This window comes from Gorilla gorilla, chromosome 8 (genome assembly GCF_029281585.2).
Source record: "Gorilla gorilla gorilla isolate KB3781 chromosome 8, NHGRI_mGorGor1-v2.1_pri, whole genome shotgun sequence".
Classification (NCBI taxonomy): Eukaryota; Metazoa; Chordata; class Mammalia; order Primates; family Hominidae; genus Gorilla; species Gorilla gorilla.
Genome location: NC_073232.2, coordinates 36,146,962 through 36,169,397, shown reverse-complemented (window position 1 = coordinate 36,169,397; position 22,436 = coordinate 36,146,962). Strand labels below are relative to the sequence as shown.

At 41.9% G+C, this 22,436-nt stretch overlaps 1 protein-coding gene and 1 pseudogene across 19 annotated transcripts in view; both read left to right on the top strand.

The window, feature by feature from the left end:
• The window catches only part of ACBD5 (acyl-CoA binding domain containing 5), an 84,493-nt gene that overhangs the window by 29,104 nt on the left and 32,953 nt on the right, over positions 1–22,436 (top strand). For 8 of the 19 annotated variants that reach the window (XM_031015646.3, XM_031015644.3, XM_031015647.3 and 5 more), the window contains 5 exons: positions 2,066–2,333; positions 4,697–4,896; positions 7,905–7,955; positions 8,604–8,713; positions 15,712–17,932. In XM_031015646.3, the coding sequence (XP_030871506.2) occupies positions 2,066–2,333; positions 4,697–4,896; positions 7,905–7,955; positions 8,604–8,713; positions 15,712–15,724 (642 nt within the window). In that variant the 3' untranslated portion in view covers positions 15,725–17,932. Of the gene's footprint in view, positions 1–2,065; positions 2,334–4,696; positions 4,897–7,904; positions 7,956–8,603; positions 8,718–10,665; positions 11,282–15,711; positions 17,933–22,436 lie in introns of those variants that run through there. The other 11 variants (XM_055353357.2, XM_055353358.2, XM_055353349.2 and 8 more) reach the window with 6 other exon arrangements.
• On the top strand, positions 19,650–19,794 carry LOC115936160 (uncharacterized; annotated as a pseudogene).

The window sequence follows — 22,436 nt, the reverse complement described above, 5'->3', positions numbered from 1 at the left end:
TATGCTCCTTATGTATTCTACTTATTAATCTGACAAAGGTGGTTTTGACAGCTATATTTCTGTTTGGCCTTTTTATATCCTCTCCCCATTCTGTTTCCTACCTACCTACCCTGTTCTAATACAGTTCAGTGTGTCTTATAGAAAATAATTTATCTTTTGCCTCCCTGAAATGATTTTAACTTTTTGTGTTTTTCTCCTTTTCTCATTTCATAATGCAATTAAATCTACCCCTTTTCTCAAATTTTAAAAACACATGAATAAAATATCTTTTACTTAAGGTCAAACACAAATGGAGTGGCGTAGGCTGGTCATGGTGGCTGACACCTATAATCCCAACACTGTGGGAGGCCAAGGCAGGTGGATCACTTGAGCTCACGAGTTTCAGAGCCACGTGAGCAACATGGCAAAACCCCGTCTCTACAAAAAAATAAAAAACTTAGCCAGGCATGGTAGCTACTCAGGGAGGATGGCTTGAGCCTGGGAGACAGAGGTTGCAATGAGCCAAGATTGCACCACTGCACTCCAGCCTGGGCTATAAAGCCAGAACTTGTCTCAAAAAAAAAAAAAAGCAGCATAAATTGGAAGAATAATGATAAGGAGGCCAAACTGAGAATGAGTGAAATTAGTGAAAAATGAAAAGGATGAAAAACTCAGATTCCCTTTTATTTTTTTCTTTTTAAAAAAGAGATGTTTGGGGAAGGTTGATGAAAGGGACCAGATAGAGATTGATCTCAGTAAATATCCAGCTGCTAAATTCTAGTTTTGTTCCTGTTTTCTCTCTCAATCAGTTAATGGACTAAAGCTCAAGGGGCTGTCTGACCTGGCTTCTGGAGTGCAGTGGCACAATCTGGGCTCACTGCAACCTCCACCTCCTGGGTTCAAGTGATACTTGTGCCTCAGCCTTCCAAGTAGCTGGGACTACAGGCATGTGCCGCCCTGACTGGCTAATTTTTGTATTTTTAGTAAAGACGGGGTCTCGTCATGTTGGCCAGGCTGGTCCCATACTCCTGGCCTCAAGTGATCTGCCTACCCTGGCCTCCCAAAGTGCTGGGATTACAGGTGTGAGCCACCATGCCGGCCCCTTGCTGGCCTCTGTTAACACCACTCTCCTATTTGGTCGTTGCTCACCACCCACCCTGGCCTTCTCTCTGTTTCTCTAATGTGTCAAGTCCCTTCCCACCCCCACCCCCACTTGTACATCCTCCCTCTTCACTGAGGACTCTTATATACCCTTTATACCCTAACTCAGATGTGCCTTCCTGAAGGAAACCTTAGATAAGATACAACTCACCTCATCACCACCTTCACCAAGTCCAGTTAATTATAGGTTGTCATCCATCGATGTCTTAGGTGGGTTCTTTTAAAAACACATTTAGGCTCTGCCTACACAGTAGCCATTCTTTATTCCTTTACTTTCTGAATAAACTTGCTTTTACTTAAAAAAAAAATTTAGGTAGTAATCTCTAAGAATAAGGTAAGCATAGAAATGTAGATGTTTCTTTAATAACTGACTCACAAAAACAACTCACTGGGCGGGCGTGGGGGCTCACTCCTGTAATCCCAGAGGTTTGGGAGGCTGAGGTGGGCGGATCATGAGGCCAGGAGATTGAGACCATCCTGGCCAACATGGTGAAACTCCGTCTTTCCTAAAAATACAAAAATTAACCAGGCATGGCGGTGCGTGCCTGTAATCCCAGCTACTCGGGAGGCTGAGGAAGGAGAATTGCTTGAACCCGGGAGGTGGAGGTTGCAGTGAGCCAAGATCGTGCCAGTGAACTCCAGCCTGGTGAAAGAGCGAGACTCCATCTCAAAAACAAACAAACAAACAAAACAGTTTACTGCCCAAGCTTCTTGACTCTGTTCATGGACAAATCATTCTTGTCCTATTTCTTCCCTGCAGGACAAGCAGCATATGAATTGAAGACATTTTTTAGAAAAAGAATATTTCCAATAATAACATGAAAGAACATTTTAGGAAAACAGTGTTTCTCCTATTGCTGTAAAAACTTTGTGGTGTATAATTCACATTTCTAGCTTTTAACTAAGTGTCATTTCTAATTTGTAGTCTTTAGACAGCTTTACGTCCAACAATGGACCATTTCAGTATTACTTGGGTGGTCATTCCAGTCAACCCACGGAAAATTCTGGATTTCGTGAAGATGTTCAAGTACCTCCTGGAAATGGCAACATTGGGAATATGCAGTTGGTTGCAGTTGAAGGAAAAGGTGAAGTCAAGCATGGAGGAGAAGATGGCAGGAATAACAGCGGAGCGCCACACCGGGAGAAGCGAGGCGGAGAAACTGACGAATTCTCTAATGTTAGAAGAGGAAGAGGTGTGGATTACCTTTTTTCTTCCCTCACCTTTATTGATTTACTTACTTATTTTTGAGATGGAGTCTCACGCTCTGTCACCCAGGCTGGTGTGCGGTGGTGCAATCTCGGCTCACTGCAACCTCTGCCTCCCGGGTTCAAGTGATTCTCCTGCCTCAGCCTCCTGAGTAGCTGGGATTATAGGCACCCACCACCATGCCTGGCTAATTTTTGTATTTTTAGTAGAGATGGGGTTTCACCATGTTGGCCAGGCTGGTCTCGAACTCCTGATCTCAGGTGATCCACCCACCTCGGCCTCCCAAAGTGCTGGGATTACAGGCGTGAGCTGTGCCCGGCCGCCTGACTAATTTAAAAAGTTTTTTTGTAGAGATGGGCATCTCACTATGTTGCCCAGACTGATCTCAAAATTTACCTCCTTTAGATACAACAATAGAAGTCTTGAAAACAGCATCAGGCACCTCAGTGCCCTCTTTGGGGTTTAACTTGGCAAATAGCTCTAATTCGGTTTCCCTTTTAATCCCCAACAATGCTTGATGCAGGTTCAGCTATGGGAATTCTGCTGCAGTGGAGGTCCAGGATGCTAAAGGGCAATGAGCTAGACAATTTCCTATTTATTATTCAAAACAAAACTTGCCCATTATATTAGCAAATGTAAAATTTTGTAATATTCCATTCCTACAAGGCTAGGGTAACACAATAGTATCTTTTGTACTCTGCAATATAACACTGTTTCAGCCTTCTGAAAAATAGATTGGGAACCTTGACCCAGTTGTTATCCTTTAATCCAGTAATGATTCTTTTTGGAATCTGTCTTAAAGAGATCAGGGGAAATTTGGACGAGTATTTACATACAAAACCATTCACTGCAATTTTGTTTGTAACAGAAAAAAATTGAACTCATCCTACCTATCCAAAAGTGGAGAATGGTTGAGTGAATTATTTCATAACCTAACTAGGGAATTTATGTAACCATTTAAGTGTTTTTGGAATAAAATTTAATGAGGCAGGTAAGTGTTCATAATATGATTTTAAAACTAGGACATAAAATCATGTATAAGGGGTAATGACAATTTTGTAAATATATGCCCAGAGAAAAGAATGGATGGATATATAACAAAATCTTAATAGTAGTGAGATTTCTATAAGGAACACACAATTTAGAATAAGAGGAACACATTTAAAATCTTTTGGATGGCTGGGCGTGGTGGCTCACTTCTGTAATCCCAGCACTTTGGGAGGCCAAGGCAGGCAGATCACTTGAGGTCAGGAGTTCAAGACCAGCCTGGCCAACAAGGTAAAACTTCGTCTCTACTAAAAATACAAAAATTAGCCGGGCGTAGTGGCATGTGCCTGTAATCCCAGTTGCTTGGGAGGCTAAGGTAGGAGAATCGGCCGAACCTGGGAGGCGGAGGTTGCAGTGAGCCATTGCACTCCAGCCTGGGCAACAGAGTGAGACTCTGTCTCAGAAAAAAACAAACAGACAAATACCTTTGGAGATTTATAATGTAATTAAACAAAAAAAAAAAATGACCAAAAAGGCAAACGTAGCTCTACTGTAACTTTTAATGCTCGAAAGAAGTAGTCTCCAGGGCCAGGAGTGGTGGCTCATACCTGTAATCCCAGCAGTTTGGGAGGCCAGGGCAGGTGGATTGCTTGATCCCAAGCATTCGAGACCAGTCTGGGTAACATGGGGAGACCTCATCTCTATTTAAAAAAAAAAAAGTCTTTGAATTTTTCAGTCTGGTTACCTTATTAGTAAAGAATTTTTGAGCAAGCACTCCAAATATGTGTATTATTTGTGAGTTATTTGCATAATATATTAGTATATTATGTATATTATAGAACCTTAGCAAAAAATTTTAGAATATATCAATATGAATAGAAGTTTACAAATCAATTTCTTTGATCTCAGCAGTTTATTTTATGTACTTCCTGACTGCTTCTACTCCATGTTGGAAGTTTTTTTTTATTTTTTTGAGATGGAGTATCGCTCTGTCGCCCAGGCTGGAGTGCAGTGGCGTGATCTCGGCTCACTGCAACCACCGCCTCCAGGGTTCAAACAATTCTCCTGCCTCAGCCTCCTGAGTAGCTGGGATTACAATTGCATGCCACCACGCCTGGCTAATTTTTGTATTTTTAGTAGAGACAGGGTTTCGCCATGTTGGCCAGGCTAGTCTTGAACTCCTGACCTCAGGTGATCCGCCCGTCTCAGCCTCCCAAAGTGCTCGGATTACAGGTGTGAGCCACAGCTCCTGGCCACACTTTGGAGATTTAGATCTCAAATAACAGAGGAAAATGAATAAAACATAGTTTCTACTTGTATAAGAATTATTTAAAACAAGCTTATTTTTGCCTCTTAAAATAGGACATAGGATGCAACACTTGAGTGAAGGAACCAAGGGCCGGCAGGTGGGAAGTGGAGGTGATGGGGAGCGCTGGGGCTCCGACAGAGGGTCCCGAGGCAGCCTCAATGAGCAGATCGCCCTCGTGCTGATGAGACTGCAGGAGGACATGCAGAATGTCCTTCAGAGACTGCAGAAACTGGAAACGCTGACTGCTTTGCAGGTAAACTTCCGAATGTATCATACCTTCTTCTGCTTATTGATTCTGGAAAGCAATGTGGAGTCTGCGTTGATCATATTGACATAAATTAATGTATTTTACTGATTTTTTTAGAAAATAGAACTTGGTTTTGAAAATATTGTTTAAGAAAAGACTGACCCAGAAACGAATTACTGCTTAAAATAATAGAAAAATGGTAAAATAATAGAAAAATGGCTGGGCGCAGTGGCTCACGCCTGTAATCCCAACACTTTGGGAGGCCGAGGTGGGTGGATCACCTGAGTTCAGGAGTTTGAGACCAGACTGGCCACCATGGTGAAATTCTGTGTCTACTAAAAATACAAAAGTTAGGCAGGTGTGGTGTGGCATACCTGTAATCCCAGCTACTTAGGAGGCTGAGGCAGGAGAGTCCCTTGAACCCAGAAAGCAGAGGTTTCAGTGAGCCGAGATCACACTACTACACTCCAGCCTGGGCGACAGAGTGAGATTCTGTCTCAAATAAATAAATAAGTAAATAAATAAATAAATAAATAAATAAATAAATAAATAAAAGGAAAAGGGTTCATAGGAAGAGATACTACAGCTTGATTTATAGTTTCAACTGTGGCCTATGATAATCCCGGGACTCAGCTGCCGCTTCTTGAGTAACATTTGTTGGAGAGAATAAAGAGGTAATTAGCATTGACTGTCTGACCTAGCTGCAAACATTATACAGCATTGAAGCATCATGCTGTAGCAGATGTTAAGAAGTATTTGTAGGGATTAATCAAAGAAGACATGCTTCCGTTGCAAGATAAATACATTAATTGTGACTCATGTAAAGAAACTGATACTGCAGGCTTTCCTAAACAACCACTGTGAATATCTTTCTCTTTACCTAATCAGTAAGTTACTCAAGCTATCACGTTTTTAAAAATTATATGTATCTCCAGGATTCTCAGTTACATGTTGTTATTATTATTATTATTATTATTATGGGTTTTTTTTTGAGATGGAGTCTCACTCTGTCACCAGGCTGGAGTGCAGTGGCGGGATCTCGGCTCACTGCAACCTCCACCTCCGGGGTTCAAACGATTCTCCTGCCTCAGCCTCCTGAGTAGCTGAGACTACAGGCACACGCCACCATGCCCAGCTAATTTTTGTATTTTTAATAGAGACGGGGCTTCACCATGTTGGCCAGGGTGGTCTCGATCTCCTGACCTCGTGATCCACCCGCCTCAGCCTCCCAAAGTGCTGGGATTACAGGCATGAGCCACCGTGCCCGGCCTCTCAGTTACATATTATTATTAATCAGACTGCAAATTACTAGACTTCCAGGAGTCCATGAACACCCTAAAATACTATGCACATTTGTCTTTGATCTTGCATTTTTGATGGGAGAGGACTTGTTGTCTTCATCAGATCCTCAAGAAGGTGTATAAGGAAAGAGTTTAAAATAGTGCCTTATGACCAGGCACGGTGACTCACACCTGTAATTTCAGCACTTTGGGAGGCCGAGGCGAGTGGATCACTTGAGGCCAGGAGTTCGATACCAGCCTGGCCAGCATGGTGAAACCCCATCTCTACTAAAAATACAAAAATTAGCTGGGCGTGATTGTGCATGCCTGTAATCCCAGCTACTCAGGAGGCTGAGGCATGAGAATCACCTGAACCCTGTTGGCGGAGGTTGCAGTGAGCCTAGATCGCATCACTGCCCTTGGCTCACTGTAACCTCGACCTCCTGGGCTCAAGTCATCCTCCCACCTCAGCCTCCCAAGTAGCTGGAACTACAGGTGCACACCACCACATCTGGCTAATTTTTGTACTTTTTGTAGAAACAGAGTTTTGCCATGTTGCCCAGGCTGGTCTCAAACTCCTGAGCTCGAGTAATCAGCCCACCTCAGCCTCCCAGAGTGCTTGGGATTATAGGCGTGAGCCACTGAGCCTGGCATGCTCTATGTTTTTTTTTTTTAAAGAATATTTTACATATATTCAATATCTTCAGTGATATTGAAATTCTGCTAAAATTCTTTTCATGTATTTTCTTAGACATTTACTTTTTCACTGTGATAGAAAACTTTAGGCTAGGCCCATGGCTCACACCTATAATCTCAGCACTTTGGGAGGTCAAGGCAGGAGAATAACCTGAGGCTAGGAGTTCAAGACCAGCCTGGGCAGCATGGCAAGACCCTGTGTCTACCAAAAAAATAAAATTAAAATAGCTAGGCTTGGTGGTCGGCCCAGCTACTCAGAAGGCTGAGGCACGGTGATAGCTTGAACCCAGGAGTTCAAGGCTGCAGTGAGCCACGATCTCACCAGCCTGGGCAACAGAGCAAGACCTCATCTCTACAAAAATACAATACAATAATAAAATAAAGTTCAAAAGATTTTAAGGACTTTTTTCTTTAAAATTTGCATAATTCACTTGGATGACTCATAGAAGAAATAAATTGGGCCAGGCATGGTGGTTCATGCCTATAATACCAACACTTTGGGAGACTGAGGTGGGTGGATCACCTGAGGTCGGGAGTTCGAGACCAGCCTGGCCAACATAGTGACAACTATGGTGCCACCACACCCAGCCAACACCAGTTAGCTGGGTGTGGTGGTGCATGCCTCCCAGCTAATTGTGAGGCAGCGGTTGCAGTGAGCCAAGATCGTGTCTCAAAAAGAAAAGTTGAATAGGTAATGTAATAAGACTGTAAACATAAGAGTTTAGATTGATTTGAGGTTTTATTTTCATAATCTTATATAATTTGAACTAAAAATATAAAGCATTAAAGTATTGTTTGGCTTGCTGTTTTAGGGAACTTGTCCTTTGGTAAGTATTAGTTTCAGGATAATCCAAGTATGGTTAGCAGAAAAATACTGAATAAACTAATATTTCTACGTTCCAACTGTTCTATACATAAAGAAAACAAAAGCAACCAAAAAAACCTCAATATTTCTGCCTTTTAAAAAAGATAGGAAATAGAAGAATTACTGTGTTTTTCATTTTTTCAAGGCTAAGTCACCTTCATTTGCATTTACAGGCAAAATCGTCAACATCAACATTGCAGACTACTCCTCAGCCCACCTCACAGGTAAGACATTTTTTAAAAAATTTAAATGCCAGGGTTTCATATGTTTTTTGTTGTTGTTTTTGTTTTTGTCTGATACGGAGTCTCACTCTGTTGCCCAGGCTGAAGTGCAGTGGTGCGATCTCAGCTCACTGCAAGCTCTGCCTCCTGGGTTCACGCCATTCTCCTGCCTCAGCCTCCCAAGTAGCTGGGACTACAGGTGCGCGCCACCACACCCGGCTAATTTTTTGTATTTTTAGTAGAGACAGGGTTTCACCATGTTAGCCAAGATGGTCTCGATCTCCTGACCTCGTGATCCGCCCACCTCGGCCTCCCAAAGTGCTGGGATTACAGGTGTGAGCCACCGCGCCCGGCCCATGGTTTCATATGTTACAATACATTTAGAATATACAAAATCTTTAAATAGTTCCAAATGAAATCTACCTTTGCAGTTAAAAAATACTTGTTTTGTGTTTATTTAAGTCTGAACTACTCCTGAAAGCCTGCTTCCTGAATTATACTCTGAAATGCAGAATATCTTTCTTCTTTCAGCAGGAGTGAGATTTGTTACTAATTTTCTTTTCTACTTTCAAAATTATGAATTAGGTATGTTTTTAAGTTTATACATGCAGTATTGAATAGATTGGTGACAAGCTTATTGTATTTTCTCAGAGACCATCTTGGTGGCCCTTCGAGATGTCTCCTGGTGTGCTAACGTTTGCCATCATATGGCCTTTTATTGCACAGTGGTTGGTGTATTTATACTATCAAAGAAGGAGAAGGTAAGACCAGTTTCATCATTTGAAATGGTGTATAACTCTCATAACCTGTAGTAGACAGAGTTTTCAGCAGCAATTAAGGGATGCTAGGTCCATTTTATAGATACATCGTCATAGTGAACATTCTATATTTATCCTGAGACTGAAACTGCCTTGGAAATGATGTCTTGTGGATTCCTAGGTACTTGTTAGACTTAAAAACATTTTCACTTGAGAGCATCTGATGGATTTATACACCTTTGATTTAGGCAACCACACAAAAATGACTACATGCTTCTTTTTTTTTTTTTTTTTTTTTTTTTGAGACTGGGTCCCATTTTGTTGCCCAGGCTGGAGGGCAGTGGCTGTTCACAGGCATGATCATGTGCACTGAAGCCTCAGATTCCTTGGCTCAAGTGATCCTTTCTGCCTCAGCCTCCTGAGTGGCTGGGACTACAGGCATATGTCACTGGGTGCGGTTTATATGCATTTTAAATTTTATGGTTTGTGAGGAAACAGTGTTCTGAAAGGCACGGTGGCTCACACCTATAATCCCAGCACTTTGGGGAGGGCGAAGCAGGAGGATTACTTGAGCAAAGGAGTTCGAGACTAGCCTGGGCAACATAGGGAGATGCTGTCTCTATTTTAAACAATTAATTAAAAAGGAATTTGGAGGTACTTTTATTTTTTTAATTTATTTTATTTTATTAATTTATTTTTTTGAGACAGAATTTTGCTTTTGTTGCCCAGGCTGGGGTGCAGTGGCACGATCTCGGCTCACTGCAACTTCTGCCTCCCAGGTTCAAGCGATTCTCCTGCCTCAGCCTCCCAAGTAGCTGGGATTACAGGCATGTGCCATCATGCCCAGCTAATTTTTGTATTTTTAGTAGAGATGGAGTTTCACCATGTTGGCCAGACTGGTCTCAAACTCCTGACCTCAGGTGATTTGCCCGCCTTGGCCTCCCAAAGAGCTGGGATTACAGGCACGAGCCACTGTGCCCAGCCGGAGGTTACTTTAATTTAAGGGCCAGATTTCCAGTTTGGGATGACAAGGTACCTCAAATAGGTCAGAAAATAATAGATTGGAATCCCTGAAAGTAATTCTGAGCCTGTCCATGTTAGGAATAACCTGAGGCCAAACCCTTGGATTCAAGAAAATCCTTAAATCTAAAAAGTTGCCAGGTGCGGTGGCTCATGTCTATAATCCCGGGACTTTAGGAAGCTGAGATGGGTGGATTGCTTGAGCCCAGGAATTCAAGAACAGCCTGGGCAAGAAAGTGAGACTGTCTCCACAAAAAATTTAAAAAATTAAATAAAAAAATTAGCCAGGTTGGTGGTGCACACCTCTAGTCCCAGATACTCGGGAGGCTGAGGCGGGAGGATCAACTTGAGCCCAGGAGGTTGAGGCTGCCCTGAGTCATGATCATGCCACTACACTCCAGCCCGGGTGACAGGGTGAGACTGTCTCAAAAAAAAAAAAAAAAAAAGGATATAGACCTGAATTTAAATCCTTTCTTTTCTTCTTCTACACATTTTCAATTCCTCCTATGATGGTTGGGTTTAGTGCTCTACAGTGTTTTACATTTAAATATCCCTGGTAATAGGAAAGAAGAACCAACCGTTAGATATGTAGTAATGCTGGATATAAGCAGCAGGGCTCAGTGCCACTATGGGTAGATGTTTACATATTTTTAATGCATCTCTAAAGTTCCTTTTCATGTTTCCGTTGTAGAAAGTTGGGAGTTGGAGAGTAGAGGAATTTGCTTAAAAAACTCTAAAGCTTACTTTGGTTAATAATTTATTTTATGCTTAAGATGGAAGTAGCTTATTACTTCATTAAAGATTGAAAAAACAAACTACACTCTACATCAACAGTCACATAAAATTGGAGTTTTTCTAAAAATGTTTAAAATGTTCTTTACTAATAGAAGTTTTGTAAAAGGTTGTTCGCTATTTCTCCTAAATATCCCTTTTAGCTGTTCACAGATGTCTCTGAATGGAGAAACGCTTTCCTATTTTTAATTTTCTACTTGGTTATTATTGAACCTTTATGAGTTTTTTACTGTACGTTAACTGTTTGATCCTTCCAAACTGCAAATTCCGTAGCACTGTGCAACTTCATTTTGACGAGGTATAGTGTTTTTATATATTGTTTGCTTATATATGTAATAGATTAACTGTGGTTGGAAGTAGGGCCATATTTGATATGGTGGAAATAAATTTTAGCCTTGAGGGGATTTAGGCATCTTTTAATGTAACATTGTTTAGCAATTTTTAATCTGATAGTTAAAGGAATGAAGACCAGAGAGCAGTTGTATGGTTTGGAAGAGATAGGTTCTGTGTTAGAGATTAGAAGAAAGGTCTAGAAATCTGATTAGGATGGGGAAAGTGTGGGCAAGTAGAGGGTGTGCCCTACTCATAATAGGGATCATCCTATAGCTCATCCCCAGAACAGTGTCTGGCATGTAGTAGGTGCTCAATACATGTGTGTTGCGTCTATGACTGAATCCCTTTTTGGGCAAGATGGCAAACGGAAGTACCATAAGACATGGAAAAGCTTTCATTTTATGGAATAAATATGCATGTGGACACAGACATACTAGGATATGTCTGATAGATATAGGATAGTCCTATATATGTATAAAACATATAGGATAGTCCTATATATGTATAAAACATATAGGACTGGAGGCTGGAGTGCACTCGCGTGATCTTGGCTCACTGCAACCTCTGAGTCCTGGGTTCAAGTGATTTTCCTGCCTCAGCCTCCTGAGTAGCTGGAACTACAGGCATGTGCCACCACGCCCAGCTAATTTTTGTATTTTTAGTAGAGACAGGGTTTCGCCATGTTGACCAGACTGGTCTTGAACTCCTGATCTCAGGTGATCCAGCTGCCTTGGCTTCCCAAAGTGCTGGGATTACAGGCATGAGCCAGCACACTCAAGCTGTGATAAGCTTTTGAAAATAAATATCTTTTCCTTCAACATTAAAATTAATACATAAAGTCTGCTGTTTTTTTTTCTAGCGTAGAATAATATAAATTTAAAAGTAAAAGAGATTTCTTATGCTATCACTCTGCAGTGGATCAGAAGAAAATCCTGTATGTGATAGGAAGAACAATACCTGCAGACTTCTTGTTCAGAAATAGGCCCTGAACAGTCTCCTGTGGTAACACCTGTCCCTGGTTGCCTAGCCTGACAACTCTGCTATTAAAATTATCCTTGAGTTAAAATACCGAAAGCAGACCTGTTAAGTCTAAGAAACTACTCTTAAACTATTACTTTGTTTATTTATTTATCTATTTGAGACAAGGTCTCACTCTCTTGCCTGGGCTGCAGTGTAGTGGTACAATCAGAGGTCAATGCAGCCTCAAACTCCTGGGCTCAAGCAATCCTGCTGCCTCAGCCTCCTGAGAAGCTGGGACTATAGGCAGGTGTCAACTAACTTTCTTATTTTTGTTGAGATGGGTTCTCACTATAATACTAGTCTTGAACTCCTGCCCTCAAGAGATCCTCCCACCTCAGCCTTTCTTGTACTGGGATTACAGGACTGAGCCACCATGCCTGGCCTAAATTATTATTGTTACAAGAAAGGGGCCCCAATCCAGACCCTGAGAGGGAGTTCTTGGATCTCACACAAGAAAAAATTTACGGCAAGTCCATAAAGTAAAGTGAAAGCAAGTTTAAGAAAGTAGAGGAATAGGCCGGACGCGGTGGCTCACACCTGTAATCCCAGCACTTTGGGAGGCCGAGGTGAGCCGGTCACCTGAGGTCAGGAGTTCGAGACCAGCCTGACCAACATGGTGAAACCCTATCTCTACTAAAAATACAGAAATTAGCTGGGTGTGGTAATCCCAGCTACTTGGGAGGCACCTGTAATCCCAGCTACTCGGGAGGTTGAGGCAGGGGAATGGCTTGAACCCAGGAGGCAGAGGTTGCAGTGAGCTGAGATCATGCCACTGCACTCCAGCCTGGGTGACACAGTGAGACTCCATCTCAAAAAAAAAAAGAGAGAAAAAAGAAAGTAGAGGGATAGAATAATGGCTGCTCATTGCCCATTTTTGTGGTTATTTCTAAACAAGGGGGGGATTATTCATGCCTCCCCTTTTTAGACCATATAGGGTAACTTCCTGATGTTGCCGTGGCATTTGTAAACTGTCTTGGCGCTGGTGGGAGTGTAGCAGTGAGGACGACCAGAGGTCACTCTCATCAGCATCTTGGTTTTGGTGGATTTTGGCGGGTTTCTTTACTGCAACATGTTTTATCAGCAAGGTCTTTATGACCTGTATCTTGTGCCGACCTCCTATCTCATCCTGTGACTTAGAATGCCTTAACCACCTGGGAATGCAGCCCAGTAGGTCTCAGCCTCATTTTACCCAGCTCCTATTCAAAATGGAGTTGCTCTGGTTCACATGCCTCTGACATTACTTTGAAGGAAAGGATGTTTCTAACCAGTTTTCCTTTTTTTTTTTCTTTGTGACAGAGTCTTGCTCTGTCGCCCAGGCTGGATTGCAGTGGCGTAATCTTGGCTTACTGCAAGCTCCGCCTCCCAGGTTCACGCCATTGTCCCTCAGTCTCCCCAGTAGCTGGGACTACAAGCGCCCGCCACCACGCCCGGCTAATTTTGTTTTTGTATTTTTAGTAGAGACGGCCAGGATAGTCTCGTCTAACCAGTTTTCTTAAGCAGCCTGGCCAGATTCCTAAATTGCTATCATGTAATTTCTTGGGGACATTCAGCCTTCAGTAGAGAGGTAATCAATACAAACTTGTTGGGAGTGGGGAGGGTCTCAGGAGGATTATTCTCCAAATGGAGCCTAGGGCAGAAGGCACTGACACAAAAAGTCAGGCCCTGGCTTCTGAGGAGGGGAAGGAATTGCAGCAGTGCAGCTAGAGCAGCATTCACCGCGGCGAAGGGAAAGGCAGAGTTTATTCCTGTTCCCTTATCTGTTGTTTCCTGTGACTATTCTTCTATCACACTATACCCTCCATTTTGCAAGTTGATTTAAAACAAAACAAAACAGAAAGACCTCACAAAGAGCCTGAAAACAATTCTAAAGTTCTGAAGACAGTGATTTATGTTCACTATATTACCTTAGAAGACTGGGAGTTCAGGCTGGGCACGGTGGCTCACATGTGTAATCCCAGCACTTCAGGAGGCTGAGGCAGCAGAATAGCTTGAACCTGGGAGGTGGAGGTTGCAGTGAGCCGAGGTCGCGCGCCACTGCACTCCAGCCTGGGCAACAGAGCGAGACTCCATCTAAAAAAAAAAGAAAAAAATATTGGGGGTTCATCGAGACCAAGTTTTCTGCCCTTTTTAATTTTTTTTATTTTTATTAATTTATATATTTATTTATTTTGAGACAGAGTCTTGCTGTGTCACCTAGGCTGGAGTGCAGTGGCCCGATCTCGGCTCACTGCAACCTCCGCCTCCCAGGTTCAAGCGATTCTCCTGCCTCAGCCTCCCAAGTAGCTGGGACTATAGGCGCGTGCCACCATGCCCGGCTAATTTTTTGTATTTTTAGTAGAGACGGGGTTTCACCGTGTTAGCAGGATGGTCTTGATCTCCCAACCTCGTGATCCGCCCGCCTCGGCCTCCCAAAGTGCTGGGATTACAGGCGTGAGCTACAGTTCCGGCTTTGTCTGCCCTTTTATACATATGCAAAGGATTGTGTGTAGTAATCTGCGTCCCGCAGATTCTTAAAAAGTGTTGCTAATTGTTCAGGCACCCTGCAGCTAACATTTTTGCTAAAACCTCACTCAGGCAGTTTGTCTTTACAACCCACATCTCTCTTGTCTTTGTCAACCATTTCAATTCTCTTCCTCCAGGGGCCTGTTTTCTTTATGCCGCTGGGATCTCCTTCTGTTTTGTGAAAGTTGATCTGACTATTTAAAATGTCACTCCTGCCAAGGAGGTGTACATAAGAGGATTTCTGCAGAGGATAAGGAATGATCTGATTGTTTAAAATATCACTCCTGCCAAAGGAATTGCATAAGGGTATTTCTACATAGAGGGATCAATCTGTTATGAGAGTTTCAGGCATTTTGGCATCTTGAGTGCTGGGGAGGGTTTGTAGATTTTAGAGCAGAACTCAGATCATATGTGATGGTGTAAGGTGCTAACAAGCTCAGCCTTTTCTGATAGCTCATTCACTCTTCTGTCTTTGAAACCATCATATTATATATATCCAAGTTTGGGGTTTATATGCCTCTTCCTCCCCCACCACCTAAACTGAGAGCTGTCTTGAGGCCTGAGAGCCTGCCTCATTTATCTCTGAATGCCCAGGTCCTGGCACAGAGCCTGGAAAGTAATAGAAACATAATCCGTGTTGATTAAGTGAATACTCCAGGTCGTACATCTATTATCCTCTTACAGTTTTGTTACACATTTGTTTCATAACTTTTCCATTTTGATAAAATTATGAAATCATTTCCACAAATCTTAATTGTGTAATAGCCAATTAGAAAAGGGTAAGAATCTAGAAAGTAAGAGAGGATGAATGTACATTTAAATTATTTATTAAAAACTGGCCGGGATGGCTGGGCGCCATAGCTAACGCCTGTAATCCCAACACTTTGGGAGGCCGAGGTGGGTAGATCACCTGAGGTCAGGAGTTCAAGATGGCGAAACCTCATCTCTATTAAAAATACAGAAATTACCCAGGTGTGGTGGCACACACCTGTAATGCCAGCTACTTGCAAGGCTGAGGCAGGAGAATCGCTTGTACCTGGGAGGTGGAGGTTGCAGTGAGCCAAGATGGCACCATTGCAGTCCAGCCTGGACGACAGAGCAAGACTTTGCCCCAGTAAATAAATAAATAAATAATTTAAAACTGTTTGGTAATTTCAGCACTTGTAATTGGATCTTTCCTATCAGGCTGCAAGTCATATGATGTAGTTCTATAAAGACTGTTGGTAATATTATGGTTTTATTTTGAATTTGTATGTTATTATTATTATGTTACCATCCAGAGAATTATTTGCATTCATACTCACAGGAAATTGGTTTTTATTTTCTTTTTAAAGAAAACTGAACTGAGGAAAATGGTGTTTTCCTCAAGAAGACTACTGGAACTGGATGACCTCAGAATGAACTGGATTGTGGTGTTCACAAGAAAATCTTAGTTTGTGATGATTACATTGCTTTTTGTTGTCCAGTAGTTTAGTTTGTGTACATATATACACATATATATTTTGCACTACACAAACGATAACATTTTAAGGACTAATATTGCTGATACTTGAATAATCAATCTCTACTAGGTTATAAGTAGTATACACAGATTTACCCTGCCCTTGAACTTGAAGGACATTAAATTATTAATGATCATTTGGTAACATGTTTACCTGATTATCTTCCATAGAGTAACATAAGCTGCTTTTCAAAGGTACCATTGTGATAATGAGATCAAATTTATAAGTTATTATTTTTAATTTTCTAAATTAAATAAAAGAAAGAATGCAAACCAGGAGTGATTTTCAAATGAGATGTAATCGACTTTATATCTTAGTCACAGAGTTGCCATGGCACGTAGTAGAAAACCACAGGAAGAATGGTCATATTCACTTTGTGGGCTGCCCATAATCTTTCTTGGGCATTCACAACTCTTGAGTTTGGTGTTCAGGCATCATTATTAAAAAGTGGAGTCCTATGTACCAGACTGAGTTTTTACAAATGATTTGCAGACTAGACATAACCCACTGATGGAAATGGTGAATGAGCTTCATATAGGTTTAAAAGTGTATTCTGAGCCTGTAGATGATTAATAAGGTTTTTATTCGATCATATAATGTATTCCTTTGTAATCATTTTTGTTTAACTGAGGATATCTAGTGTCTGCTTCATAGGGTGCTTTGAAATATAAAATGAAAACTTATTTATACTGTTTTTACAACAGTCAAAAAGGAAACACACGAAAATCACTTTTCTGCAACTGATGAACTATACAGACTGGACTCTTAACCTCTTAGTGCCTCAGTTTTTCCTTCGGGGTATACTATTTTAGATACACCTACTTCACAGGAGTACTGGAGGGATTTGCAAGCTAACAGGCCAAATGCTTCCATAGGAATAAGGCATGCCCAGCTAACAGAAATTTAAGTCCCTCTTCCCCACCTCTCTCATCTAGACCAAAAAGAAGACTATAATTTAGATCCTTGGAGACTTTTCCTATATGCCTTCCAAAACTTCCTCACTTAGATGTACCTTGTGCTTTGAAGATTTATTTGATGCAGTCTTTGTAACAAATAATTTTTTTTTTAAACGGAGTTTCTCTCTTGTTGCCCAGGCTGGAGGGCAATGGTGTGATCTTGGCTCACTGCGACTTCCACCTCCTGGGTTCAAGTGATTCTCCTGCCTCACTCTCCCAAGTAGCTGGGATTACAGGCATGCACCACCATGCCTGGCTAATTTTGTATTTTTAGTAGAGATGGTGTTTCTCCATGTTGGTAAGGCTGATCTCAAACTCCCAACCTCAGGTGATCTGCCCGCCTCGGCCTCCCAAAGTGCTGGGATTAGAGGCGTGAGCCACTGCACCTGGCCTGTAGCAAATAATTTTTAAGCATTCTCAAGATGTATGATATTGGGTTTAGCATCATATGTTCAGAGTGTTTTAAATAAGAAATAATCTGTCTTTAGTATACAGGATGGTTCTTTGTTTGCCTGAAAAGTATAAGAATACAATTTACTTTTCCCAAACTTTTTCCTTATTTTTTTCTTTCAAATAACTTTAATTATTTAATCCCATACTGATTAAAATATGTCTGTCTAAAGGGATCTACTACTATTTGCTTTTAAAAAAGTGTTCCCTATTTATTTAGGAAAAAGTGAAGCAAGCAACTGAATTTATATGTAAAAATAACATTTAGACCTGTGGATCAAAGATTATTTTCAAAAATGAGATATCAATTTGGTATCAGTAAAAAGTGTCTTTTCTTTTAGTATATAAATAAATAAAATGCAAATTAAGAGTGTAAGCAGTTGTGAATCATTACAAGCAGTCTGGGATAACTAACTCCTAGGGATAACCATTTCTATCCTGTTCCAAAGTCTTATTTTATAGTTTGAAAAGCACTTTGCACACAGTTCTTGTATATAAAAGTAAAGATGTAATTATAGGATATAGTGTTCCTGCTTTGTTTAATAAGAACCTCATTTAAACTTGACAGCTATGGTATTTTTTTAATGATAACTTCTTTTCTGTTTATTGTAAAACTAAGCTAAAAATAAAAGGTTAATGAGAAATGATATGGCTTTTATTACTTGTTACTATTAACCCATTGATTAGGTAAGAATTCAATGAGAGTAAGTAGTAGTCGCAAATAAAGTAATTATGACTCTCAAAATAAAGCCATGCTATTCCACACAATTTGATAAAAATCAGAAACTGGGATGAAATTTAACTTATTTAGTCATCTGGTTGAGAATATTAGCAATCCAGTCAGATTCTTGGTTTTACTTTTTTTTGAGACAGAGTCTCGCTCTGTTGCCAGGCTAGAGTGCAGTGGCGTGATCTCGGCTCACTGCAACCTCCGCCTCTCAGGTTCAAGCGATTCTCCTGCCTCAGCCTCCCGAGTAGCTGGGAGTACAGGCACGTGCCACCACTCCCGGCTGATTTTTGTATTTTTAGTAGAGACGGGGTTTCACCATGTTGGCCAGGATGGTTTCCATCTCTTGACCTCGTGATCTACCCGCCTCGACCTCCCAAAGTGCTGGGATGACAGGTGTGAGCCACTGCGCCCAGCCGGTTTCAGTTCTTACACCAAATAAATAGCTTCCCACAGCCACACAATGAACCCTAATCAACCATCTTATTATTATTATTATTATTATTATTATTATTATTATTATTATTTGAGATGGAGTCTTGCTCTGCCGCCCAGGCTGGATTGCAGTGGTGTGATCTCAGCTTACTGCAACCTCTGCTTCCCAGGTTCCAGTGATTCTCCTGCCTCAGCCTCCCACATAGCTGGGATTACAGGCACCCACCACCACACCTGGCTAATTTTTTGTATGTTTAGTAGAGACGGGGTTTTGCTATGTTGGCTAGGCTGGTCTTGAACTCCTGACCTCAGGTGATCTTCCTGCCTCTGCCTCCCAAAGTGCTGGGATTACAGGCGTGAGTCACCGCACCCAGCCCTAATCAACCATCTTAAATACACATCTCTGGTCTTATGTGGAAAATGATGAGAGGGTTTTTTTTTTTTAATTGAGACGGAGTTTCGCTCTGGTTGCCCAGGCTGGAGTGCAATGGTGCCATCTCAGCTCACTGCAACCTCCATCTCCCAGGTTCAAGTGATTCTCCTGCTGCCTCAGCCTCTCGAGTAGCTGGGATTACAGGCATACGCCACACGCCTGGCTAATATTTTGTATTTTTAGTAGAGACAGGGTTTCTCCATGTTGGTCAGTCTGGTCTTGAACTCCCAACCTCAGGTGATTCACCTGCCTCAGCCTCCCAAAATACTGGGATTACAGGTGCGAGCCACTGCGCCTGGCCTGGGTTTTGTTTTTAATACCCATCTATGACTTGTAACTTCTACAGAGTGATAAAAGTGATGTATCATTTAAGGTATCATTATTCTGCTTCATGTAATAGAAACCCAGCTGTGGTGGCTTGACCAAGTAACTGGGTCTTTTCCTTCGATATAAGTCTGGAGATAGAAGTCCAGGCCCGGGAAGGTGCTTCCACAATGCCATTAGGTAGACAGGCTCCTCCTGTCTTTCTTTCTCCCATCTTTAGTATGTAGCTTTTGTCTTCATGCTTGCAAGATAGTGAAGTACATTTAGATCTAATGTCTACATTATAGGCAGGCACAGAGTGAAGCACAGAAAGCAATTAACAGTTGTATTTTTCCATCTGATCAGGAAACAGTAACTTTCTTGAAAATCCCACACAGGGGACTCCTCACATCTCATTGGCAAGAACTGGCTCTCATAGTTATATTTTTGTATACAAAATTATTTAATCACTTCTCAGCCTTTTGGCTAAGATCAAGGGTAGTATCAGTTCTTATCAGTTCTTTTTTTTTCTCTCTCTCTTTTGAGACAGAGTCTCGCTCTGTTGCCCAGGCTGGAGTGCAGTGGCGCAATCTCGGCTCACTGCAACCTCCGCCTCCCAGGTTCAAGCAATTCTCTTGCCTCAGCCTCTCAAGCTGGGATTACAGGTGCCAGACACGTTGCCTGGGTAATTTTTTGTATTTTTAGTAGAGACAGGGTTTCTCCATGTTGGCCAGGCTGGTCTCAAACTCAGGTGATTAACTTGCCGCTGCACTCCAGCTTGGGAAACAGAGCAAGACACACACACACACACACACACACACACGCACACACGCACACATGCACACGCACACACACACACGAAGAAGGAAGGAAAGAGAGAGAGGAAGGGAGGGAGGGAGGGAGGAAGGAAGAAAAGAAAGAAAAACATAAAAAAAGAGAAATAGAGAAATTTCCTCCCTTGTTTCAATTCTTTAATATGTGTTGAAGAGAACTTTTTTTTTTTTGAAACGGAGTCTCACTCTGTCACCCAGCAGGCTGGAGTGCAGTGGTGTGATCTCATCTCACTGCAACCTCCATCTCCCGGGTTCAAGCAATTCTCTGCCTCAGCCTCCTGAGTAGCTGGGATTACAGGCGCCTGCCACCACGCCCGGCTAATTTTTGTATTTTTAGTACAGACAGGGCGTCACCATATTGGCCAGGCTGGTCTTGAACTCCTGACCTTGTGATCCACCCGCCTCGGCCTCCCAAAGTGCTGGGATTACTGCTGTGAGCCACTGTGCCCAGCCTGAAGAGAACTTTTTATACTTACATAAAATCAGGCAAGGGAGTATCAGTTATTTTTTAAATTTTACTGGTCACCGTTTCCCCTCTCTTCTGTCCCCTCCCCTCTTCCCTTGGAGCGCTCTTCCTCTTCCACCAGAATCCAGTGTTTCTGGTGAGGCTGCTAAATGGAACACCCAGCTATGCCCATTGCTGCCCCATCGTGACTCACAGTAGTGGACATGTGACTCAACCTGGTCAGCTTATATCCCATTCTCCTGACCACAGTGACATCCCAGTGATGGGCATAGAACCAGCAGTCAGTTACTCTCTGGGGTTTATTTCATGGAACTAGGAGAGAGAGAGTGTTTAAGCCACCCCATCTCCAGCCCCCAGTAGACTTTTTTTTCATTATTATTATTATTTTTTTCACAATCCCTACTTTGGATGTAGACATAAAAAAAAAGTGTCAAGGAATGTATCCATTTCTTGTAGGTTTTCCAGTTTTTTGGCATATATTTATTCCCAGTAGTCTCTGATGATTCTTCATATTTCTGCGGTATCAGTTGTCATGTCTCCTTTTTCATCTTTGATTTTATTTACTTGGGTATTCCTTTTTCTTAGTCTGGCTAAAGGTTTGTTGATTTTGTTTTCAAAGTAAACCAAGTTCATTTTTAAAAATCTTTTGTATTTTGGGGAGTTTCAGTTTCATTTGTTTCTGCTGTATCTTATTATTTCTTCTACTAATTTTGGGTTTGTTTTTGCTTTCCTAGTTAAGATGCGTTGTTAGGTTATTTATAGACTTTATTGTTATTTATTTTTTTTGAGTCAGAGTTTCCCTCTCGTCACCCAGGCTGGAGTGCAGAGGTGCAATCTCTGCTCACTGCAACCTCTGCCTCCCGGGTTCAAGTGATTCCCCTTGCCTCAGCCTCCTGAGTAGCTGGGATCATTAGCACCCACCACCACACACCCAGCTAATTTTTTGTATTTTTGGTAGAGATGGGGTTTCACCATGTTGGCCAGGCTGGTCTTAAACTCCTGACCTCAGGTGACCCGCCCGCCTCGATCTCCCAAAGTGTTAGGATTACAGGCGTGAGCCACCGCATCTGGCCATAGACTTTTTTAGAACTGTTTTAGGTTTACAACAATATCAAGTGGAAAGTAGAGCTCCCATATTCCACCCTCCTCTCCCCCCGCCCCACCTGCACAACCTCTTCCACCGTCAACATCTGGTGGAGTGGTACATTTGTTTCATCTGATGAACCAACATGGACATATCGTTACCATGGGGCTCACTCTTAGTGTACATCCTATGAGTTTTGACAAATTTAAAATATGTATCCACCATTATATCATACAGAGTAGTTTCACTGCCCTAAAAAATCCTCTGTGCTCCACCTAGTCATCCTTCCCTCCTAACTTCTGGCAACCACAGATCCTTTTACTGTCTCTATAGTTGTGCCTTTTCTACAGTGTCGTATATTTGGAATCATACAGTGTGTCGCCTTGTCAGACTGGCTTCTTCCAGTTAGTAATATGCACTGAAGATTCATCTGTGTCTTTTCATTGTAGTTCATTTCTTCTTAGCGCTGAATAATATCCCATTATATAGATGTGCCTCTGTTTATTCATTCACCTGTTGAACGAAGAGTGTAAAAGAATTTGCAGACATACCATTTTTATTTGGAGCTGTCCAACTGATTTCTTGAATTCTTTATTTGGGTGTCTCACAGACATCTCAAACTTAGTATGTCTACCCATCCTGTCCCTCATTCCAGTTCAGGGTGTAGCACCACAATCCACCCAACTGCTCAAGCCAGAAGTTAGGTGTCAAATGTGGCTCTTCCATTCTCTCACCTGCCTCATCCCATATATCAGTAAAGTCCTGTTGCTCCTACCTCTAAAATATGTCTTGAATCCAGGTGGGTTGGTGCAGAAGGCTTTTATTCAGTCTCCTTCCTTCAAATGTTGTCCCGTACAATACACTTTTCAC